The 21,546-nt window shown below is 44.6% G+C and overlaps 1 protein-coding gene across 4 annotated transcripts in view; it reads right to left on the bottom strand.

Moving 5' to 3' along the window:
* Positions 1 to 2,766: 2,766 nt before the first annotated feature.
* The window catches only part of zc3h18 (zinc finger CCCH-type containing 18), a 26,119-nt gene continuing 7,339 nt past the window's right edge, over positions 2,767 to 21,546 (bottom strand). For 2 of the 4 annotated variants that reach the window (XM_081715383.1, XM_081715384.1), the window contains exons 10-19: positions 10,258 to 10,443; positions 9,848 to 9,979; positions 9,491 to 9,589; positions 8,516 to 8,752; positions 6,879 to 6,983; positions 6,372 to 6,586; positions 5,608 to 5,804; positions 5,362 to 5,461; positions 5,013 to 5,109; positions 2,767 to 3,818 (exon numbers count right to left, since the gene is read on the bottom strand). In XM_081715383.1, the coding sequence (XP_081571509.1) occupies positions 3,620 to 3,818; positions 5,013 to 5,109; positions 5,362 to 5,461; positions 5,608 to 5,804; positions 6,372 to 6,586; positions 6,879 to 6,983; positions 8,516 to 8,752; positions 9,491 to 9,589; positions 9,848 to 9,979; positions 10,258 to 10,443 (1,567 nt within the window). In that variant the 3' untranslated portion in view covers positions 2,767 to 3,619. The remainder of the gene's footprint in view (positions 3,819 to 5,012; positions 5,110 to 5,361; positions 5,462 to 5,607; positions 5,805 to 6,371; positions 6,587 to 6,878; positions 6,984 to 8,515; positions 8,753 to 9,490; positions 9,590 to 9,847; positions 9,980 to 10,257; positions 10,444 to 21,546) is intronic. The other 2 variants (XM_081715386.1, XM_081715385.1) reach the window with 2 other exon arrangements.

A 21,546-nucleotide genomic window follows, 5' to 3' on the forward strand; every position in this document is an offset into this window, starting at 1 on the left:
ATTTGTATTAGTTAAACTGTTAATAATATATTAATTACATTTATTATCTCAAAATCTTAACCTGTCAATTCCACGTGCTATAGATATTGGTGTTTTTTTTTTGCACTCAATGTAGCATCTGCATTGCGCTGCCCAAAGAGCGGAGTCAAGTTTCAAAAAACATATCTTTATTAAATTAAGAATGCAGTATTTGTACCATACCATACAAAGGAACGTGTGCATTCATAGTACCCAGTGAGAAACCCAGTGTTTTCACTTATAGACCTTTTTTTCTGATAATGCCATCAATAACATTATTACATAATATATACATATTAATAGATTAAAATAAATAAACCTCTATACCTTAAGTCAAACAAATAATTTAAATAAATAATTAATAAATTATTACATAAATAAAAAGTAGTGTATGCACGGCAATTTTGTATCTTGCAGGGCATTTTGATTGCCTAGTAAATTCATAAGGAACTTGCAGTTTCCTCAGCTTATGAAACATAAGCATAGTAAATAATGTTATTTAGAAAAATAACTAAGAACATGTGCATTTTAAAACAAACACAACCATATATGAGACACGTCTCTACATTTTTGTCTTAGTAAAATGTAGCCTCTACAAGAGGTTATTGCTTAGGCACAGCGCAGGTACACGCATATGGAATCTCTTCATAATGAATTTGTAAAGAGTATTTATCTGAGTCCGTTGGACATTTGACCTTCTTCAAAAACATCATGTTCTGAAACACAGGCACGGAATTGTAGTCGGTGTTCTCAGTCCCGTTAATGATGCATCCTTCGCAAAGGCACTGGGCAACTTGGTACGACGAAGGAATCAAACTAGAATCGTGATGGTCTCTAAAAAGGAAGCATATGCGTCTCGTTAGGCCCATGCACGTCTCAGCTGGTGGACAAGTGCAGCAGACAGTTATTAAGCTGGTCTGAGAGCAGTACCTGATTATCCACGGTGACAGCGAGCGATGCTTGAGTTCAGGTGAAAACACCTGCCGCTGAAAATCAGCGCAAGACATCGCAGCGGAGCCCGCGCGCCTAGACTCAGCATTCCGGTGCGAGCGGTGCAGCAGCTTCACTGCACGCGCCGGCAGCTCAGCTTCAGGGAAACAGCCTTTAGATTTATGTGCGTCCACGATGTCCGTTAAGACAAGGAACAAAAACAGCACGGGAGACTGGAAAATAATACGATCACAAAGTTTATTAAATAATGTTAGATTAAAAGAAAAAAAAAAAAAGACTTAAGGTTCATATCCAGTCGAGTCTGTGGAGTTCACCTGTACTAGAAATAAGACGACTACTTACCCACATCATTAATCTGTCCTGTTAACCCACCTGTAAGCGCTCACTGATCCAGCGAGCCGAGCGCGCAGCCATATATACTCCCGACAGCTCGCGGGAAAATCCAATGTATGAGGAAATAAATATTTACTTCCGTGCATCCGCTTTCCTCTTCAGGATTTAAGCAGAGATATGTTACCAGCAGCTGGGTGTTTATTACAAATCTATATAAGGCTACAGTCATGTTTGTTTTCTTGATGAAAACGCAATCAATCCAGACAATATTGGAATTTAATGAAGTTAAGAAAAGCATTTCTTAAATAATCCTACATATTAAAAAACCTTAATGTCAATAACAATTAGATTCCAATCATATATATCTATATATATATATATCTATATATATATCTATATATATATATCTATATATATATCTATATATATATCTATATATCTATATATATATATCTATATATCTATATATATATATCTATATATCTATATCTATATATATATATATATATATATATATATATATATATATATATCTCACACACACACAAATCTAACAAGAACAAGACCCGACAGTGTACAGGGCCATTAAAAGCATTTAAAAGCATTTTGGACTTTTAAAAAGTCTAGACCTAGGACACATCACGTAACTACGTAACTTCATGTGCGTCAGTGCTTAATGAAAACAATTTTGCTCTTGGCATTTTAGCGTTTGCAGTTAACATGTCAGGTTATTCAGTTAGCATGAATTTATGATTAAATATCCAGATTAATTCTTCACAGCACCCAACAGGCTAGATGACAAACAAGTCTGGCAACATTTCAAGTTTCTCTGTTTATCAGCATTTTTGGACTCTACACTATTTGTGTTAGTTAAGGACACTTTAGTATCTGTGTGCCTGACATCTTTATGGAAATATGCAGATGAACCAAAGGCTACATTTCAGACAGACCTGTTTTTTTCTAAGATGCATATCTAGTCTTTTAAGGGCAATGAATGAATGAATGAATAAACTTTCAGCAGCAGATCACCAACAGTTTGTCTTAAATATACCTTTCATCTGGGAACAATGCCGTCTTGAACAACTAACCCTATCCCTAATCCTAGCCCTAACCCTAAACCTGGCCCTAACCCTAGATCTAACCCTAACCCTAGATCTAGCCCTAACCCTAGATCTAGCCCTAACCCTAGATCTAGCCCTAACCCTAAACCTGACCCTAACCCTAGATCTAACCATAACCTTAGCTCTAGCCCTAACCCTGGCCCTAACCCTAAACCTGGCCCTAACCCTAGCTCTAGCCCTAACCCTAACCCTGGCCCTAACCCTAACCTTAGCCCTAACCCTAACCTTAGCCCTAACCTTAGCTCTGACCCCCGCTGTCGAAAGCAGTTGCCTCAGTTTCTCTTCAGATACACATTCTCTACACGCATCTGTGAACTGACAAACAGGAGAAGGCACACCACTGTTTTCTCTTTATCAAAATAGTTTATTTAGAAGCTTTTTTTTTTTTCACAAAAGCAAGACGAAATTCTTCCTCATCGCCAAATGTCCCAATCACAACCTCTCACACTCAACTAGAAATAAGAAGACAAAATAAGATAGTTTTTTTTTTTTTGAGTGAAGGGCTAAGGGACAAAAATCAATGCGGATTCTATAAAAGCAACTTCACATCACTGCCATCTGTTCTCTAGACTGTTGTACACTTTAAGAGACGGTTAGGTTTGTCATCTGGTTTACCATATTTGTACACAATGAAAAACAGAACACGATGAGAAGAAAGCTAAACATGGAGAACTGGAGATAGAGACTCTTGGCAATGATGGAATTGGAGATGAGGATACGTAACGAGGGTGGCGTCTGTGCAGGCTGGTCAAAGCTCCGATGGACCGTCAGCCTCTCGTCAGAAGAGCAGAGCAAGAGAATGGCGATTAAAGGAGAAAAAGAAAAAGCAAACAACGTGACTTGGGGTTCATGGAGAAATGTACAGAGAGACAGAACTTAGGAATACTTTTGTTCCCCCTCTGCTTGAAGCTTTCATCTTCTTGCAAAAAGAGGCAGGGTTGCCCCCACCCCCACCCCACCCCACCCCCCAGGGGCATGTCCACCCCACTAACATATCAGTATAAAATCTAAACGGACTCTCTCTGAAGGGAAAACGGGCAGAAATGTAGCAGTGGTCTTCATGTCCCAGGACAAACATGGGATGGCCTGCAGCTTGTAAAGGACGACGAGTGTTTTTCATCGGCGGGCGTCCTCGGGTGGCGCGGCCCAGGGCTGGCCAAACTGGCCGTGTTTCGCTTATGCTTTGTTTTCTCTCTTTATTTTCCAGGGATCTTGGCTCTTTTGCGGGCGATGGCGTCTTCCACGGCCTTCAGCTGTTTCAGGAGCTCCTCTCGGCGCGACAGGGTACTGGTGGGCTTGCCGGAGCCTGAGCTGGGTCCCAGGGCAGGGGGCTTGCTTGCAGACAAAGCAGGGCCTTTCCCAGAAGACTTGGGAGGTGGAGAGAGGGGGCGCTTCCTGAAACAGAACACACAAACCATGAATCAGATACTTGAGACTTGAGTTTTTAAAGGGTCTAGATGACACACCAACCTAAAATTAGGTACACAACTTCATGTCCGTTATCACTATAAATTTTGCGCTTGGCATTTTAGCGTTTGCAGTTAATATGTCAGGTTATTCAGTTGGCATGAATTTATGATTAAATATCCAAATTAATTCTTCACAGCACCCAATAGGCCAGATGACAAACAAGCTTATCAGCATTTTTGGACCCTACACTATTTGTGTTAGTTAAGGACACTTTAGTATCTGTGTGCCTGACATCTTTATGGAAATATGCAACCAAAGGCAACATTTCAGACAGACCTGTTTTTTTTTCCTAAGATGCATATCTAGTCTTTTTAACAGTAATGAATGAATGAAAGAATAAAGAATCAAATGTTCAAGTACACAGCAGCTCACAGTAGGAGTTTGTCTTAGACTAACAGGTTCGGCTGTAGCACATTCATGAATCTTTCCAGTTTGGGTATTTAGAGTAGCAATAAACCCAGAGGAGGGAGAACGGTCTCCAGTATCCACTGATACCAGGTGGAACGCTTTTCCTACTGTATTCGCACTCTGTATGCGTTTTTTTTAATGGCGACTTCACCGTGCATGCATGGTCACATACACGGTGTGATTGTGAGCTCATGACTTTGTGTGCGCGCACGAATAATTTACCCTACTTGGGTTTTCCCTTTTTAATAATGATCCTCTTTCCAAACAAAGGCTAGAGACTCTGTAAATATTTTTCACCGTAATGTGGCCATAAAGATTATAATGTCATCTGAAGCAACATGTCAGAGCAGGGCACTTCCGATTTCACCTTCATGAACGTGGCCTTGGGTCTAATGATCTGTCTCAGCTCTGCTGATCTCAGATCAGAGGTTTAGTTAATCAGAAGTCAGAATGACAGCACAATCTTACCTAGGAAATTTTCTTAAATGGCCACCCATGGTTTTCACAAAAGCCCACAGGGTAACAAAGTATCCAAAGCTTCCAGACAGGAAACCTGACTTTTCAGTTCAAACACCTTAATGAACTGATAAGGTGATATTGAAGTGTCAGCTTAAGAGATGTGTCTGTAAACTCGCCACTGTGTTTATAAATGTGATGGCATTCCACAGATCACGTCTCAGAGGTGTGGCTCTCGATAGCATCCGGACGTACCTTTCTCCCTGGGGAGGCAGGGGCCGGGGACCCTGCCCACGGGGTCGATCCATTCTTGGCGATAATGGGGGACGTCCTGGCATTCTCCTGTCTCGACCTATGGAACATCACGGTGGAACGTGTAGTCAGCGCCTGTGTGGCTGCCCACTTAAGGAACCAAAACTGCTGACTAAGGAGAGATTCCTTTCTGGTAGTACCCATAAGACACCCATGTTACCAATGGCTCTAACACGGTGTGTGTGTGTGTGTGTGTGTGTGTGTGTGTGCAGAACCCAAAATGTACAGGCTCCACTTCCATGTGGGTATTTTCTAGTGCGTGGCCTTCACGTGAAGCCCAGTGAACCCTCACCTCTGTCAGGAGACAGTGCTATCCTCTTGCTCAGAGGGGATGTTGGTCTCTCTTTGTCAGCAGGAAAGTATCTCTTCCTGTTGCTCCTCTCGCCCTGCTGCTACACACAGAAGGTGGAATGGCAGTCAGGGACACCGCGAACACACTTACCACCAATCAAACAAAGTGTGAATGTTATCAGGTCACAGAGAGATACACACTTATGCCAAACAGTGTGGACAACATCAGATCACAGGGGGCAGATACCTTGTTGAGGAGGGTGAGTTTGATGTCCTTGTGTGACCCATACCCCCCAGGAGGGCCCATGGACGACACGTTCATGGGGTGGCCCCGGGGCCCAGGCCCCGATCGGGGCATGCCCAGCTCAGCTTTGGGGAGGGGGGCGGGGGGGTCCACTCTTTTCCTCTCCTCTTTGAAAACCTCGTCTTTTTTCTGGGGTTTTCCTACAAGAAGCACAAGACACGAGGACTATTGGAGCCAGAAAATGGAACCGCTCACTACGAAGGACCAAGATGGACGCGTCATCCTCAATAAAGCCCAAACGGTTTCACAGACAAAACTCGATACCTCTCCAGTGCCCCAAACCTGCACATGTGAAGACCAGTACAGATCTGCAAAGATCACACAGACCAGGTATCTAGACCTGCCCCTACCTGTAAGCCGGAGGGGGTTTTGGCCTTGATCCAGGTCTGGCTCATTCATCACTGTTTACAGACCGTAATATGTGGTGTAATAGATGATAGCGCTGCCCAGTACATGTAAAACCAATCCAAAATGTATCATTACACCCATTATAGCCATTGCTTGATTGGCCATTGATTGGCTAATCTACCAAGTCTTCTACAATTTTACAAAAAACAGCAGTCAATGGGTTTATATGAAAAGGACTTTTTCAATCAATCGATATTTGATGGGGAATAATGTTACCAATACAAATTCTATAAAATGCCTCTCTCCCTCTCTCTCTCTCTCTCTCTCTCTCTCTCTCTCTCTCTCTCTCTCCCCCCCACCTCGGTCTTTGTCAGCATCCCGCTCTCGCGGGGGTGGGCGTTCCCGTGGAGGGCCCCTGTCTTTGCGGCCGTGCCCCGGCGTGGGTGAGCGGGAGCTAGCAGAGGACACAGGGCTGGCCAGGTCAGCGTACATGTCCTCCGAGTCAGCGCTGCGGACGGAGCTGCTACTGGACGAAGCCGAGGACACAGAGGACACGCTGCTCACAGAGAGAGACCTGTAGCACCACACACACACACACACACACACACACACACACACACACACGGATGCAAAAACACACGCGCGCACACGCATGCACAAACACACAAAAGCCCAGAGTGTAATAAACAATTCAAATGCAGATGCACATACGAATGTGCACACACAAACACACACACCCACGCACATGCATACATAAACACCCACGCAGACCCACAAAAACACAACCACGCGCATGGCTATGATGCAATACTTCTGTGGTGTGAGTTTACAGTATGGGCAGGTCGCAGTGCTCTGTGAGGGTGTACCTGGACTTGTGGGACTCAGAGCGGGAGTGAGACACAGAGGCAGAGGAGGACCTGGACCGTGAGCTGGAGCCCGAGAAACTACTGCCACTCCCACTGAGTGTTCTTCTGAGAGAGAGAGAGAGAGAGAGAGAGAGAGAGAGAGAGAAGGAGAGGGAGAGAGAGGGAGAGAGAGAGAGAGGGAGAGGAGGGAGTTGTGGATGAGTAAACCTGCTTCGGTTTACTTTGTCAGGAATATGCAGGATGGTATCAGTGTCTCAGCCAGCAGCATTAAAAGGTGGCACTCAAACGGCAGAAGAAGATGTTTCTTCCACACAAATGTCCAGGTGCAGATGTCTGAAATCGAAAGCAAGTACTAATCCTTCAAAAAGTTTCTAAGTATGAATATTGTTTGGGAGGGGGTTGTCATTTTATTCAAAAGAAAGAAGTGAAAATTGTGTGGTTCGAGACCATTCGAATTTTTGTGTAGGAAAGGCCACACCACCTGATGGGGGAGACTTCCCTCATAACTTCTCCATCTGAGCTTCCTGCTCACATTGGGCGCTCGCAGAGAGCACGGAGCGTTCGGAGACGTGGACGCAGTTCTCCAGCTGTCTCACTAGAGGCGTGGGACCCACACGCCACACCCTCACACGCCACAACACTCCCCGTACGCCAACCGATCCCCACGTACACAAACGCTCCTCACACTACTCCCCACTCGCCCCACCATCCCGGCAAACAATGCTCCGCACACGCCAGGACACCTGTTGCCCAGTGGTTCTTCTTGGTAAATGCTTGTGGGCAGGTTCGCGCAGAGACACGTCCACACACGCCACCTCTAAAATACTGTCACAGTGTTGCTATGTCCTGGGACTCCCTAGCAGAGGTGAATGGTACATCCAGACTCACACAAATCTCAGATCAGCTGCTCTACGGCAGAGTGGCTGAGCGCATGAGACCTGGCGAGTACAAAAACCCTGTGGGGAAGCACAGGCAATTACAGGCTGGGTTCACGCAGCGAGGGACTTGCACGTGTATTGTTTCAACTGGTTCCTGTTCTTGCAATTCTACAAGCATTTCTACAAACAGTATCAGCTTACAGAGTTCAGGTTATGGTTATCAAAAGTACTGCCGTTTTTCTTAAACATAACCCCCCCGAACAACCACAACAGGCTACCTGTACGCTGATATTATAACTTATATGAGAAAATAAGACTGATCTGGGCCTAAATCCGTATGGGTTTTCAATTAAGGAGGTTTCAGGACTAACCGCACAAACCAAATGAACCCACACAAAAGAGCCTTTACGCTGCAGGTCTAGAAAGCCTGAGATTTTCCGCAAAAGGGTATTCCACAGTTCAGCCACCTACACACACCTGCTCACTCCCATACACACACACACAGCTCTGTTTTGTTTAGCTAACCAGGCTCTAGAGCCATGCAAATTAATCCATCACACACACACACACACACACACACACACACACACACACACACACACCCAATAGCAGAGGAAAGTCCACTACCCAGAGGGAAAAAACCTTCATGTAGGAAAGCAGCTTTAAAACTGTTTCTCACCATGACTGAACAATTATCAAAGATGCTTAAACGTAACAGAGAGAAGGCGAGTGAACAGAGGACGCAGAGTCGCCTCATACCTGCGGGGGTTGTGGGGCTGGCGTTCTTTCCTACGGCCCTCTCTCGCACCGGGGGGTTTCCCCGGCTCCCGCGGGGGAGGTGGTCTGCCACCTTCACGAGGGTTTGGGGGTTTGCCCCCCTCAGGGGCAGGTTTTGGGGGCTTGGCAGGTGGGCCAGGCAGGGCAGGGCTAGGGAGCTTCTTTGGCGGGCCTTTGTCTCGGTGAGGAGGGGGTGCCGGTCCAGGCTTGGGTGGATGACTGCAACGGCAATAACACACTTCTGTTAGCATGCAGTGACATAGCAACACATGCACGCACACACAGTGGCAGAACTAGGTGCAAGTCTGTGCCACCATAGACCCTCTGAGGTGACGGTTGTGTGAAGTGTTACACTCAGCAGATTTAAGGACCCTTTGTGTGTTTGTGCACCATGAAGGATAAACGTTAGGAATGAAGGGTGTAAGAGAACGTCAGGGTGCGTAGAGACGTGCAGGTTTAGGTCAGATGCTGTCGGTACGCAAAACGACCCGTCTGTGAATTCTAGATGCCTAGCATAATCACTGTAGACAAGCCCTGACTCCCCAAACACCCCCCCACCCACCAGTGCATAGACACTCCTCCCATAGTTACACCCCTGTGAATAGATAAGCACACCCCTTAACTCATACTGAACAATGTTGACTAACAGCAATAAGAATGTTTCACCCCAATGTGACCCCTACATGCTCGATGGGGTGTCAGGAGCAGGACACACACTCTGAACTCCACTTTAACGATGAAGGCAGCTCTCATCATCACTAGCTCAGACAGCGTGTCCACGACAGGACTGGTGAGAACGAATGAAAGTGTGTGTGTGTGCAAGCGTGAGTGTGTGTGTGTGTGCGTGCGTGAGTGAGTGAACGCGCATGTCAGCGTGTGCGAATGTATGTGTGCACGAGTGTGTGCGTGCGCGTGAGCTCGTGTGTGTGTGTGTGTGTGTGAGGTTACGGTATATACCCTTTCACTGCTCCTGGTTGTTGCTCTGATCTCATCTTGCTGGTGTTCCTCTGGGTGGCTGACAGCGTGGGGGAGGGGGAGGAGGAGAAGGACCTGGACCTAAACACACACACACACACACACACACACACACACACACACACACAAAATAGAGGGAGGGAACGTTTACATAAGGACCTTGACTCTGAGAATGAATCAGTTCCCGGTGATGTCATGCCAGTTTTGTCAAACTGTTCCTGTTTGAGAAAATGAAAGAGTGTTTTCAGAATGTACACGTGTAGCATGTTACTGCAGGTGTGTGTGCATGTTTATGGTTGTGTATGAAGCTGAGTGCAGCTCACACACACACTCCCCTACCTGGAGCGGCTGCCTGTATACGAGCTGTGCTGGGAGGAGTGAGTGGAGTATGAGCTGAGTGAGGAAGACCGCGAGTGGGACCTTGAGTGCGAGGAACCAGAGCCGGTGTATGAAGAAGAGCGTGACGAAGATCTGAGGAGAGAGAACTCAGTGATGTCACGGGCGCAATATTGTCTGTGTGTGTGAAAACAAATGGCCATGTCCTAATCAATTATTTTAAGACTAAAATATTGCACTTAGGCCTGTTTTGTTCTGTCTTGTGCACTGAGGCCTGTGGCGTGTTCTGGTGTCATAGGGAAGAGCTCTGTGCGGACAACCAAGCACTTCTGTGCATGCCAAACGCTGTAAATGCATTTGAAACTGTGCACGTGCAGTTAGGGGGGTGGGGGATCCCACAGTAGTGCTGTTACCGAGAGGAGTTGGAGAGAGACACAGATGAGCCCGAGGGCCGGTGTCGTCTGTGGCCACGCGGCGGGGAGCCTCCGAGTCCCGGCCGTCGCCGGGGCGATTTGGACCTACGCCAGGGGTCCTTCCACTCGTCCGGCCGTTTCACGGTGGGGATCATCTCCTTCTTGGGCTGCGGCTCGGCCGGCACCCTGCAGAGGAGCATGCAGAGAGCTTCTGTTCAGGGCTGTGGCGTTCTGTGCAGGATACGCGTGTGCTGGCATGCCACGTCGCACGCCCTGTCTGACAGCAGTGTGCCGCGTTTCAGGTGACGCAACTCCAGTTTCAGCGATGGTGGAAGTCACAGGCGAGTTACCGGTACCTTCCGTCACCACGATGTCCTGCCTTCGATGATTGATGAGGTTAGTCCAAAGCTTTTGACACCCATCAGTGTCTCGAAGAATAAAAAAACACACGCATGAATGCGGAACACACACACACACACGCGAACACAAGCACCCCCACATGCGAAAGCACACCTACTCCACCCCGTCGAAACAAAGAGTCTCTCACACGCCCACAGACAAACAGTTGTGTGTAAGCTGCATTTCAACACTTTCAAAAAAAAGAATCCAGCAAGGCCTTGCAGGAAAGGTGATTGGAACAGAGAGGACATAATGCAGTAAAAGCTGTGTCCAACACTGGACACATGAAGTTAAAAGCATTGATTAAGGAAACTACTGCTAGTTCTACTATATATATTACCTCATTGTTATCATCTTTCAGTTTTTCTCAGCCGTAAATATTTGCGTACATGTATGAGAACCGGACAGGCCTTGACCAACTGGACTACTTTTTCTATGCTGTACAGTACAGAATTTGAGCGTGTGAACACAGAATTCCTCTCCAACAAAGCTACAAGCTAAAACTACCAAAAATAAATCTTGGATTCAGCTTCAACCATTTCTGTGAATAGCGAGACAGCAGTGATCACTCCTCACAGGTCACGCAGCGTTTAGCACAGAGGGTTCAGCGTTAACCACCCTCACACAGTCCCACTGAAGGAATACGCTTTTTGGCAGCTCGGCCTAGGAACTCCCAGCGGGGGCAAATTCGAATTAGAAAACAGTAGTATGGTGTCATATTAGACATTTTTTAATTCCCGGTTCATATGCCACAAAAGCTCCTTAACATAAGACGGTGCTACGAAAACCAGCAACACCTCCCTCTGACACCTTTCTGTCAAGAGACCTGGGGAAAGTTGGCGTGTGGTCAAATTAAAATTGTCTTCCTGTTCCAAGTTTCAGCTGTGGAAAAAAAAGAACAATACGACAACAATATGAACTGTAAAAATGATCTTCCTGGTTTAGTGATCTGATAAACCCCTGCATTGCACTTCTGACCAGGCAGAAAACAAAGCCAGTCTCTGAAAAAGAATGCCAAGCACTTTGCACGCACCAACAAAAATGACAACTGCCAACTACAAAAAAGAAAGCCATTTTTAAAATGGTGATATGAAGTGAGACTCTCAGACATAAACAAAAGGTAGCTCGTGTTTATTTATTTATTTATTTATGGGGGGGGGGGTATTGGGTGTAAACAAGAACAACCACCACCACAACCACCATCATCTACAATGACCACTGGCCTGTGTCAAAAAGGAGTGACATGAAACACAATGGGGTGGATCTGTGGGTCTCTTGAATGGAAAGTTTAGGAAAAGTTATTCATTAAGCCAACAGGTTCAGGGAGGTTCAGGACAACAATACGTAACAAGAAACGCTCCGGAATTTTCCGTCTTGCATGGCTGACGGACACAAAGCAAGATGTAAATGAGCAAGGGAGAAATTCCTCTTGGGTGATGCAAAAGTAAACGTCACTAAAAATAGAGCGGTTGGTTTGTGCTAAATTTAGAACTGAAACCTGATGCGGCATCTTAGTTTATTTGCACGCTGGCAGAATATTACAGGTTGTAAACACCAAACTAAGACAAGATGCATAAACACATGATGCACTACACCGACAACATTCAGATGTAAGAAAAATAGCTTTATTAAAAAAAACAAACACCCACCCATAAAAGTCATAACCTAAACATAAGCTCAGATAGACAGATGTGGAAACATAAGACGTTACTCAAAGCAAAAAGACACAGGGGCACGTGAAGAAAGATAAGCCAAACAACTATTCTGTCGGGATAACCCTCCGTGGTTGTACACAACAAGCTACTGCCAGGGCTCCAAGCAGGGTTCTGAGGAGTCTGCCGTTTTAACAAAAATTCATTAAGCACGCACAAAATTGTGATCAGCGACCCGTGGAACTGGAAAATAATCAGATGCTTTCGTTTTGACGAGGCATGACGAGAAAATTAGCCTGTTGGCTGCATTGTGCAGGTGTCCTTTTCAAGTAACGATGTAAATATCAGCTAAATAAAGGCTACATGATGTGAGCAAAGATGCTGGTTTACGGAAGACAAAAAGTGTCTTGCTAGCTTACCTGCAAGTTAATGAGTTGGCTGACAGAATTCATAGCTTGGTTTACTAAAGAGACATAACATTACCTTTCCTTTAAAGAAAGCTGAATATTATTGAACTGGCATTAATATTTAAACATTTCCTGATTAATATTAGTCTAATTTACATGCAAAACTGGACTGAACTACCATTGAGAACAGGCGTGTAAAATCTTTTAAATATAATACATCGTTACAAAAACTACATTACAAATGTAAGCGGTGACCCTTGATAGATAGCACAGCTCAATATCAACATTATATTCAGCTCCATTTAGTGTGCTTTTGATGAATGTTGGTTATAGTATTGAACCTGTTTTTTGGTATAGTCTCCAAGCAGTCATTTCTTTGCACTGGGAATAAAAATGCCCATCGAGTTGGTGCCCGTGAAGGCTTCCGTGCGCTCCTGTATTTCCGATGGCAGGAGCACTGGTGCTTACTGTACAGCCCTGCATGCAAATTCCCATTCCTGGTCATGGGAAGTGCAATACGAAGATGCCAAAGGGTGCTCAAAGGGTGAAAGGTTTTCACTGAAACTTAGTGTAGGCGAGCGATCAAAACGGATGTCGTCATAACCACTGTCTAAACTGCACCGGCAGGCTAGCAATTAGTGGGACTGGGAGAGATCACATTTATGCAACTTCACGCATGAATAACAAAACCGTAGAGATTTTGTTACCGTGCAGCTAGGCTAATCGAAGGCTAATTGTCATGTGTGTTAAAGAACTCATATTCCAAACACATTTTCTGTCCCAGGCTCTGAATGGCTCAGCTATTAAGATCTTAAACTCTTCTAACCACCTCGTGCAGTTGATATGGGAGTATATAGTGAAGCACTTCACGAGGTCAGAGACGAGACCACAGGAGCGGCAGATATCGGAGTGCGGCTTGCCAAACGAAGAGAGACTTCTAGAGCGTTAAGTATAATAAAGAAGATAAAAGAGAGTGAGGTGTATGAGGTCAAGGCAGATTAGTAACTTAAAATAATCCAGTCGGGAAAACAGGCCCCTTCAAAAACACTCACCAAACTCAGAGGCTTCAAAAGCCTGTCTGTTCAGTTGCTCCCATGCACGGTGCACAAATATACAGCGCATTTGTCGTTACCAAGAACACTTTACAACCATATTCAACTTAAACACTGCTGAGAAGATGCAGCCAATCACAAGGGCATCAAATTGCTTCCTCCGAGATGCAGGAAATCGCAGCATCTTTATAAGAGGCGGCTCTTGCAGCATCAGGGGCTGGCGTAACGCACTCCATGGACAACACCATCCACCCCCCTTCTGAAGCATGAGCTCACAAACATCTGTGATTGGCCAGGGCCACTGTGATTGACAGGAGAGGGTGGGTATGCCACCCCTCCCTACCTGGCAGGTGGCGGAGTTTCCTGTCTAAGGCTCCTGGCCACAGGTGGCCGTGGTATTCCTCCTTTAGAAATCAGCCAATCTAAGTTCTTATACTCCCCCCCAAACAAAAGAAACCAAGTTTATTAACTTTGCATTTTCATTCACGGATATCAGAAGAGCTCCAATGTAAGACATTTTTAAATCAGTGACATCTTCCCTATCTGGTCAGGCTTTTGGCTGAGGTTAGACGTTATATTGTTATTACATTATTTCAGTTCCTGAGGCAGTTCCTTGTACCTCAATTGCATTTAAGCAACTTAAACAAAAAATAAAATTAGAAATGAAATTATTTTATTAGTTTTATTATTTTATTCTTAATTGTTTATAGTTTCCTTATCTTATGCATTTTAATCTTATTTTCATTTTTTTAAAAATTATTTTAATTTATCTTAATCTCCACTTTATTTCTTTAAATTCTTGTTTTCATATTTCAATATCAATTTAAATAGATTATATTACATTTGAATACAATTCTAGATGACAGACCTCGGGCTGTAATAAGCTTTCACTATTCTTATGTGAAGTGCTTTTAATTGCCGCCATGTATAAAAAGTGCAACAGAAATGAACTTGTCTTGCTTTCAAATTATTAATTTTTTTTTATTAAAATTATCAAATTATTGAAAACAAAATTAAAACGTTTGTTTGGCAACATCATATTATGGAAGTAAAACTGATATTTGAGACGCAAAGATCTTGGTCACCGGGAACCTCACCACATGTCAAACCGTAAGAACCGCATGTGAAACCACGACAGCTGCGTGCACGATGTGAGCACTTTCAAAAATAAAGTGTGTCTGCTCCTCATAGCACCATGGCGAGTGAGCTTGTTTTTTCTCATCTTACAGGAATGTTAGATAAAGCCCAAAGTGAAATTTTCCGTATTTTTTTGTTTTTGTGTCATCGGTGATCCTGTGCAGTTTTCCATTCTTAATCACAACTGAAGAGCATGCAGCAGTAAGATGCAAATCCATAACATGATTTGCTTTCAGATATTTGGTATTACTGGTGTTCTTGTTCCCCTTGGATGACCCCAACCCTGTTGTGGTGAACTGGCTTGCGTACGTCACTGAACCTCTGCGTTAATATTAGTGGAAACGAAACACTCCAGGTAAGGGTTACCCATGGTGAACGGGTCAGTGAACATTCCATGGGTGCCTGTGGGAATTTGGCCTGGATTAGGACACCCGGACACACCCATGGAGCAGGACTGTTGCTGGGTTCTGCTCTTAACCTCAACCCGGGTGACACAGAGAGGGGGAACCTTAGGGCGCCGTGGAAAAGCGTGAGCCGATCTCAGTGCGCCAACACGACAACCCTCGCCGGGGAAAAGCGGAAAGGGGAGATGAAAGGATGCTGTTATGAGTAACATCGATTAGTGTTGATCACAGAGATGGAACGCTTGGATATGACAGATAAAAATTAATAAAATGATAAACGTTTTTTGCCTTCCAGTCAGTGCCTTTGGTCATCACACACACACACACACACACAGGCTGTCTCTGCTCAGCGCAGCTGCCATGCTCACTCAGTCCTGAAATTTACACTGTAGATTGTCTGCATTTTTCTTATTACTCAACGCAACTGTAATTCCACATCAGGTTAATTACAACCCCATAAATCCTCTTGTGAATTTCTGCGGTAAATCTCAGTTGTACCCACTACACACCAAACGCATTTCAGGCTCTAAGTGAGCAAACCACCAGTGTTACCAGTACAACGAGTCTCTCCTCACATGAGCGCTGCTTGTAATCTGATAAAGGTCTACAAGGTTATTCTTTCTAGCTAAAAAACAAACAAAAACCCCTCCAGTTTCTTACTCAAAATATCGAGTCTCTAAACTCAGCAGGCTAGCAGAAGACAGCTGTGTGCTTTTTCCCCTGTTTTTTTCGTGCGGTTTGATATACTACAGCCATGCAGTAATTAACGCCACTGGAGTGAATTTATAGATGGCGAGTACTGTATTAGTTTTGGTACCATTCCTCCTCTCTGGCTCTGTCAGGTTTCCTTCGACTGTAGTCACGGACAAACAGGAAACCGCATCGTTTGTTTGTTTATTTGTTTAACGGATCAATAAACAAATCACCGTTGCTCGTGGATATGGAAGCGGACAGTGCTGAGACGCTATTTTCGTTTAAATGCTCTCGCTATAAGGCAGGTTAATCTGTTCCCCACACTGGATTATGGAAAGGGCAGCGATGGAAATTACGTGCGTGAGTGCATGCATATTTGCATCGGAATATAACAGTTTTTAATCATTAAATGGAGAAAACACTAAAGCTGTTCTTTACTGTGGTGTATGACCTGTGCTCAGACTAGCCGGGCTGTAATCACGTGACCTGCTGTTGGCACATGCGCGCGTACTGCTGCTGTGCTATTGCCAGGCTGGATTTTTGATGGTAACGGATCGGTTTCCTTAAAATGTTCTTCACCGATACCCAATCCAGCATTTTTCCTGACATCAGCCCGATTCCGACAGGTGATATTGGATCGGTGCCAGGTCTAGCTGATGGCATTATCAATAACGCCAATTAGTACTAATGGTGTTATCGATGTTGATTAGTGTTTGCAGCCCTAGACCCAGAGAACAGAGTGTAAAATATTCGTTTTTTTGCATGGTTCCAAACCTGTTTCATTAGACATCAAGCAAAGTTTTATCAAAAAAAGAAGACACAAGATGCAAGTATGAGAAAACAAACAAACGAAATTCTGATCAGCGTAATGCGGCGCTCAAAATGTCCTGAGAACAGGACTTGGACCTAATATTCTAATCAACGAGCATGGCTGACATTGCCTTGTCCATTAGCACCGATCTGCTAGACCACACAACGGGGCACACGGGGAGAATTCAGACTGGGCCAAACCCAGCAATCTGGATTAAGAACTCTGATTATGAGAAGTTCATATTGGCTCACTAAGGTCAGAGAGACATGAATACATGAGGTGACAAACTGTGGGAGGCCCGTGCTTTGTCATTCTTGTGACGCACACGGCAAAACTTCCAAATAAAGAGTGACCCAAGATAAGGGGAGTCAAAAATAAGTGTGTAAAAAGTGAGTAATTCCTGTGGAGTCCATTTTGACATTACAAAGTAAAAAAAGAAAATCACATTCCAACACAGCCGTTTTGAGTAATGACTTCAGACATGCTGTCACCAAAATTTAAACTACAAATGTCGTGGATATTCATAAGCATTCTTTCGTTACGTGCCAATCTATTTTATTTAGGAAGACCATAGTATTCAAGTAAGCTTAGGAAAAAAAACAACGTAATATTAGCCAAAGCTTAAGAGCAATTTAAACCATGACAGGACGTCTGCCTTTCACCTGTGAGATTACAACCATGTGACTAAGAAATCCATTCCAGGAAAAGCCAGTCATTAAGACAAAGGTGAAAGAAAAAAACAAAGACACACTAGCTTAATCTCACTCCGATTAACCTCTACCTAGGAAAAAAAAAACCCTCTTCTTCGCAACAGTGTACATAACGGCACGGGGGAATAAGCACCAGTTGGGCTGGGCAGATAAGGTGACAGTGTTCTTCCGTGTGCCATTGGGCCTTGTGTCCACTGCACAGTGGAAACTTCCACAGTTGCATCAGAATTTGTCAGCTCTATAAGCTCTAAAAATAGGAAAGACGTGCTTAAAAGAAAGAAAGAAAGAAAAAGAAAGAAAGAAAGAACAAAACAAACAGAGCGTGCGTCTCCACCCTTCTGTTCTTCTAACGCGGCCAGCAGCGCACAGGAACACAGCTCATGCATACACGCGGCTGCACCTTCGTGGTGACGAAATTCTACAGGAAGTCAAACAAATCCAGAGCATGTAAATATAAATTCCAGAATTAAGACACACAGATTCCCGGTGAAAAAGGTTAACAGAGGAAAGGACGGACCGGGCCGGCCGCTGCTCCGTGTTCAGCTCGGGGAAAAAGAGGGGCCGCACGTTTGAAACCAGGCTAACAAGAGAGAAAGATGTGCCGTGTCCATGCAGGATCTGGACCACACGACGCGTGTCATATGGCCAAACAGAGACGCAGCCATGCTGAGACTCTACTCTACTGCCTCTGCTGGCCAGAGGTACAAATAACGACTATGAACTTCTATGCTCAGGTTAAGGCTGAAGCTTTTTACAGCAACAACCACCTGTGTTTTAACTTTAGCAAGCTACATGCGCATGGTAGAATTTCCCTAAAGCTACCAGAAGTGTTACTGCTCTTAACAGGCTTTTAGTAATTGAATGCCAAAGTATATAACCTTAGTAAATGCTTCCTCAACCGCGTCCATCAATCAGAAAAAAAGCACAAAAGATCCATGTCCACAGGTATGGATATTTCCTGACACGTCGGTTCACACAGGATTGAAATGTAGTGGGGTTATTTTTACCGGTCGTTTTAAAAAGTGGTCACATTCTTCATTGACGTGCGAGCGAACGGCTGTAGAAATGGCTGACATGGCAGATCTGTACAGCACTAAAATCCCAGAGGATTGTGGGTGATAACTACATTACCCCCATCTCCACGTTAAAACTAGTCCTGTCCAAACGGGTATTAGAAAACCCCTGGACCACAGGTCTGGCTTGCAAAAACAAATCTGGTTTCAAAACAGTGGCATGTAAAGTAGCATCGCTTTGTGCAAAAAATCCCTGAGCTTATTAAACATTTGAGCATTTAACCAATAAGCACCAGAAAAGCGCAACCTGCCCCTGATAAAGTGTTTAAAGTGCAGCATCAGACAGACCCTTGGAGCATTAACCACGCAGTTTTGATGCACTACTTATAACACGACTGTTTTTTAACAGGGTATTGAAATGATTACCACCTCAGTGCAGGTGCATTTTTGCAAGGGAAACTGTGACACAGTGATATAGCAGAAACGCAAGGTCAGCACCTTCCTCTTTTGACATAGCATACACACACCTATGGGAAAACCTGAAGACGTAAAATGCTCTGTTGCCTCACACCACCGCCCATTCCAGCCAGCCACATCCTGTCACGTGCCAGCAGGGCTGTTACACGCCCACAAACGAAACAGAAATCAACAGAAACCTTCAACACCCACGGCTCACAAGCAGATGACAATCAACACAGCTGAAGTGTGTTAAGAAACAGCACCAGACAGCTATGACACTTAAACCAGACTAACACACACCCACACACACACAGGAAATGTTTTTTTTTACCAGGAACAATTATGGTTGAAATGATGTCACAACAGTAATGAGCAAAGCACTTGCATCATCACAATGGGATGCCTTACTGCCATCTGACGCAAAGACGATGACCATGACGTGTCTGTAGTGTAACTGCAAATCCTTCCCTAGTGCATGTTGAACTAGATTTTAAAAAAAAACAAAAAAAAAACATTATTGCAGTACCATGGATTTTTGGGGGATTGCATACAAAGACTAATAAAAGTAATTAGTTAAACACACACACGCACACAGACAGACCAGAACAGACAGGAACATGCTGCCCTGGCACACACACTCAATGACCAGCAGTTGCCCCCGTCCTCTAGACCATTCATTACGGCTCTGTTTCTGACCACAATGGGCAACCACGTTATTGGATGAGGAGACCTCATCAGGGTTGCATCGGTGACATGGCAGTGGGTGTGGCAAGCCAGCTGAGAAACGTCAGACACACGACAATCAAGCCTCAAATTTAAGTTTATGTTGCAGATTCTGGCAACATCTACAGGTATTTCTGATGTGACACTTTCGGTTTTCCCCAGTGACTGACGATGGGACTTTATATGCTTGTACTAACAATATTTTAGGTCTCAGGTTTTTTTTTTTTTTTTTAAAAGGGTAATTCTAAGATTCCATCCCAACAGAAACCAAATTCGGCTGAGATATTATATTAAATTGATCACTTCATGTAAAGAGTGCAGAAATAAAGTTGATCAAAAATGCAAAAAACCCCAGAGATAGCTAGCATGCACCCCCCCACCCACACACCATTATTAGTCAAACCAGTCGTGACCTGCAACAACTTGATTTTGCTTAGAAAGTGGCGAAACTCCGGCTTTGTAGGTCACTCTCGCTTTTCATTCCAACTCTCAGAAAAGGAACCAAACCAACATGGACACCAGCGGCACTTCCCAGGAACACAGAAGAGCGGAAGGTCCTTTAGCATCATTATTCCCCACGTGGTGGGGCTTCAGCTCATTGTCCAACATCTACAACAGGGCGGACACCTGACTCCCGTCTGCGGGAGCGGGCACCAGCGCGCACTAAGATACAGGAACTTGCACACTAGCGTACAAAAAAAACCCAGCAACAACAAAACCCCCTAACAAACTCATCAGCTGTTATATCTCCATTCATGAAACTCTGCCCCAATCAAACTGCAGTTCCATTTCCACACCAGCAATAGATTTGCTCAACGTTTTCAATGTGCATGAGAAGAACAGATGAGGGTGTTTATTTTGATAATACGTGGGCATGATGCAGTGGGGGGTGGGGGGAGCAGCCTGTCTGCTGTAGAGAGCTCGCTACTAATATAGCTAGAAGTGCCCAAGTGGAGACACTAAGGATAAGGTCAGGGTCATGGTTAAGGTCATGGTTAAGGTCTCTGCTGGAGACAGTTCAACATTGCTGGCTTTGTTGGAGACGACCTTAGCAGTGATGAGAATTAGCGCAATTATTGTTATCCACATTATTACTTATCCGCATTATTATTCATCCCACTTTGCCCAATGTAAAAAACAAAAAACAAACAAAAACATTATTTTTGCTGTTCAGGATGTGCAAAAACTTATGCAAGGACATCAAGATATCTGTCTATGTAACCTTAGAGACTAACACATCAACAGTGCCTTGGGTGTTGCAGTCAAGCACATCATGCAAAAAACCAGCAGTATATCGAACTTCAATTCTATTTTGTCAGTAGTGGCTGACATGAGTTTTTAAACGGGCGACTGCCTCCCAGTTACAGAAGCGCATGTAAGCAAGAGATCGAGTGACCATGTCACGACTTCCTTCATTGTTGGCTTTGCCTGTAACCAACAATGGCAAAGTTGAATGCAGACTTTTATTTTGGCAGAAATGAAGCAGATTGAGCATGCAGATATCAAGGTGCTGGGAACTGCCATGTTCTTCTCAGCAGGAACACGAAAAAACGCACTCCGATCCTCTCGAGATTTCGGACCGTTTCAGATGTCGGCGACACCCGAATGAAACATGCTGAGGGTCTACAGGGAAAGGCTGGAGGCGTGGCCTATTTAAGACGCGATCTACTGGCCTATAACATCAGATTACGAAAGTCATTACGACGGTAATGATGGCGGCCACACCCCTCGGGCCATGGGCACTCCATAACCTGCACGCCATTCTCACTGGATTCGTTTGGAGACATTTCTGGTCATCGGCAAAGGTTTACTCTGGTGTAGGAGGCCAT

This window comes from Electrophorus electricus, chromosome 6 (assembly GCF_041902795.1).
Source record: "Electrophorus electricus isolate QZ-2024a chromosome 6, ASM4190279v1, whole genome shotgun sequence".
NCBI lineage: Eukaryota > Metazoa > Chordata > Actinopteri > Gymnotiformes > Gymnotidae > Electrophorus > Electrophorus electricus.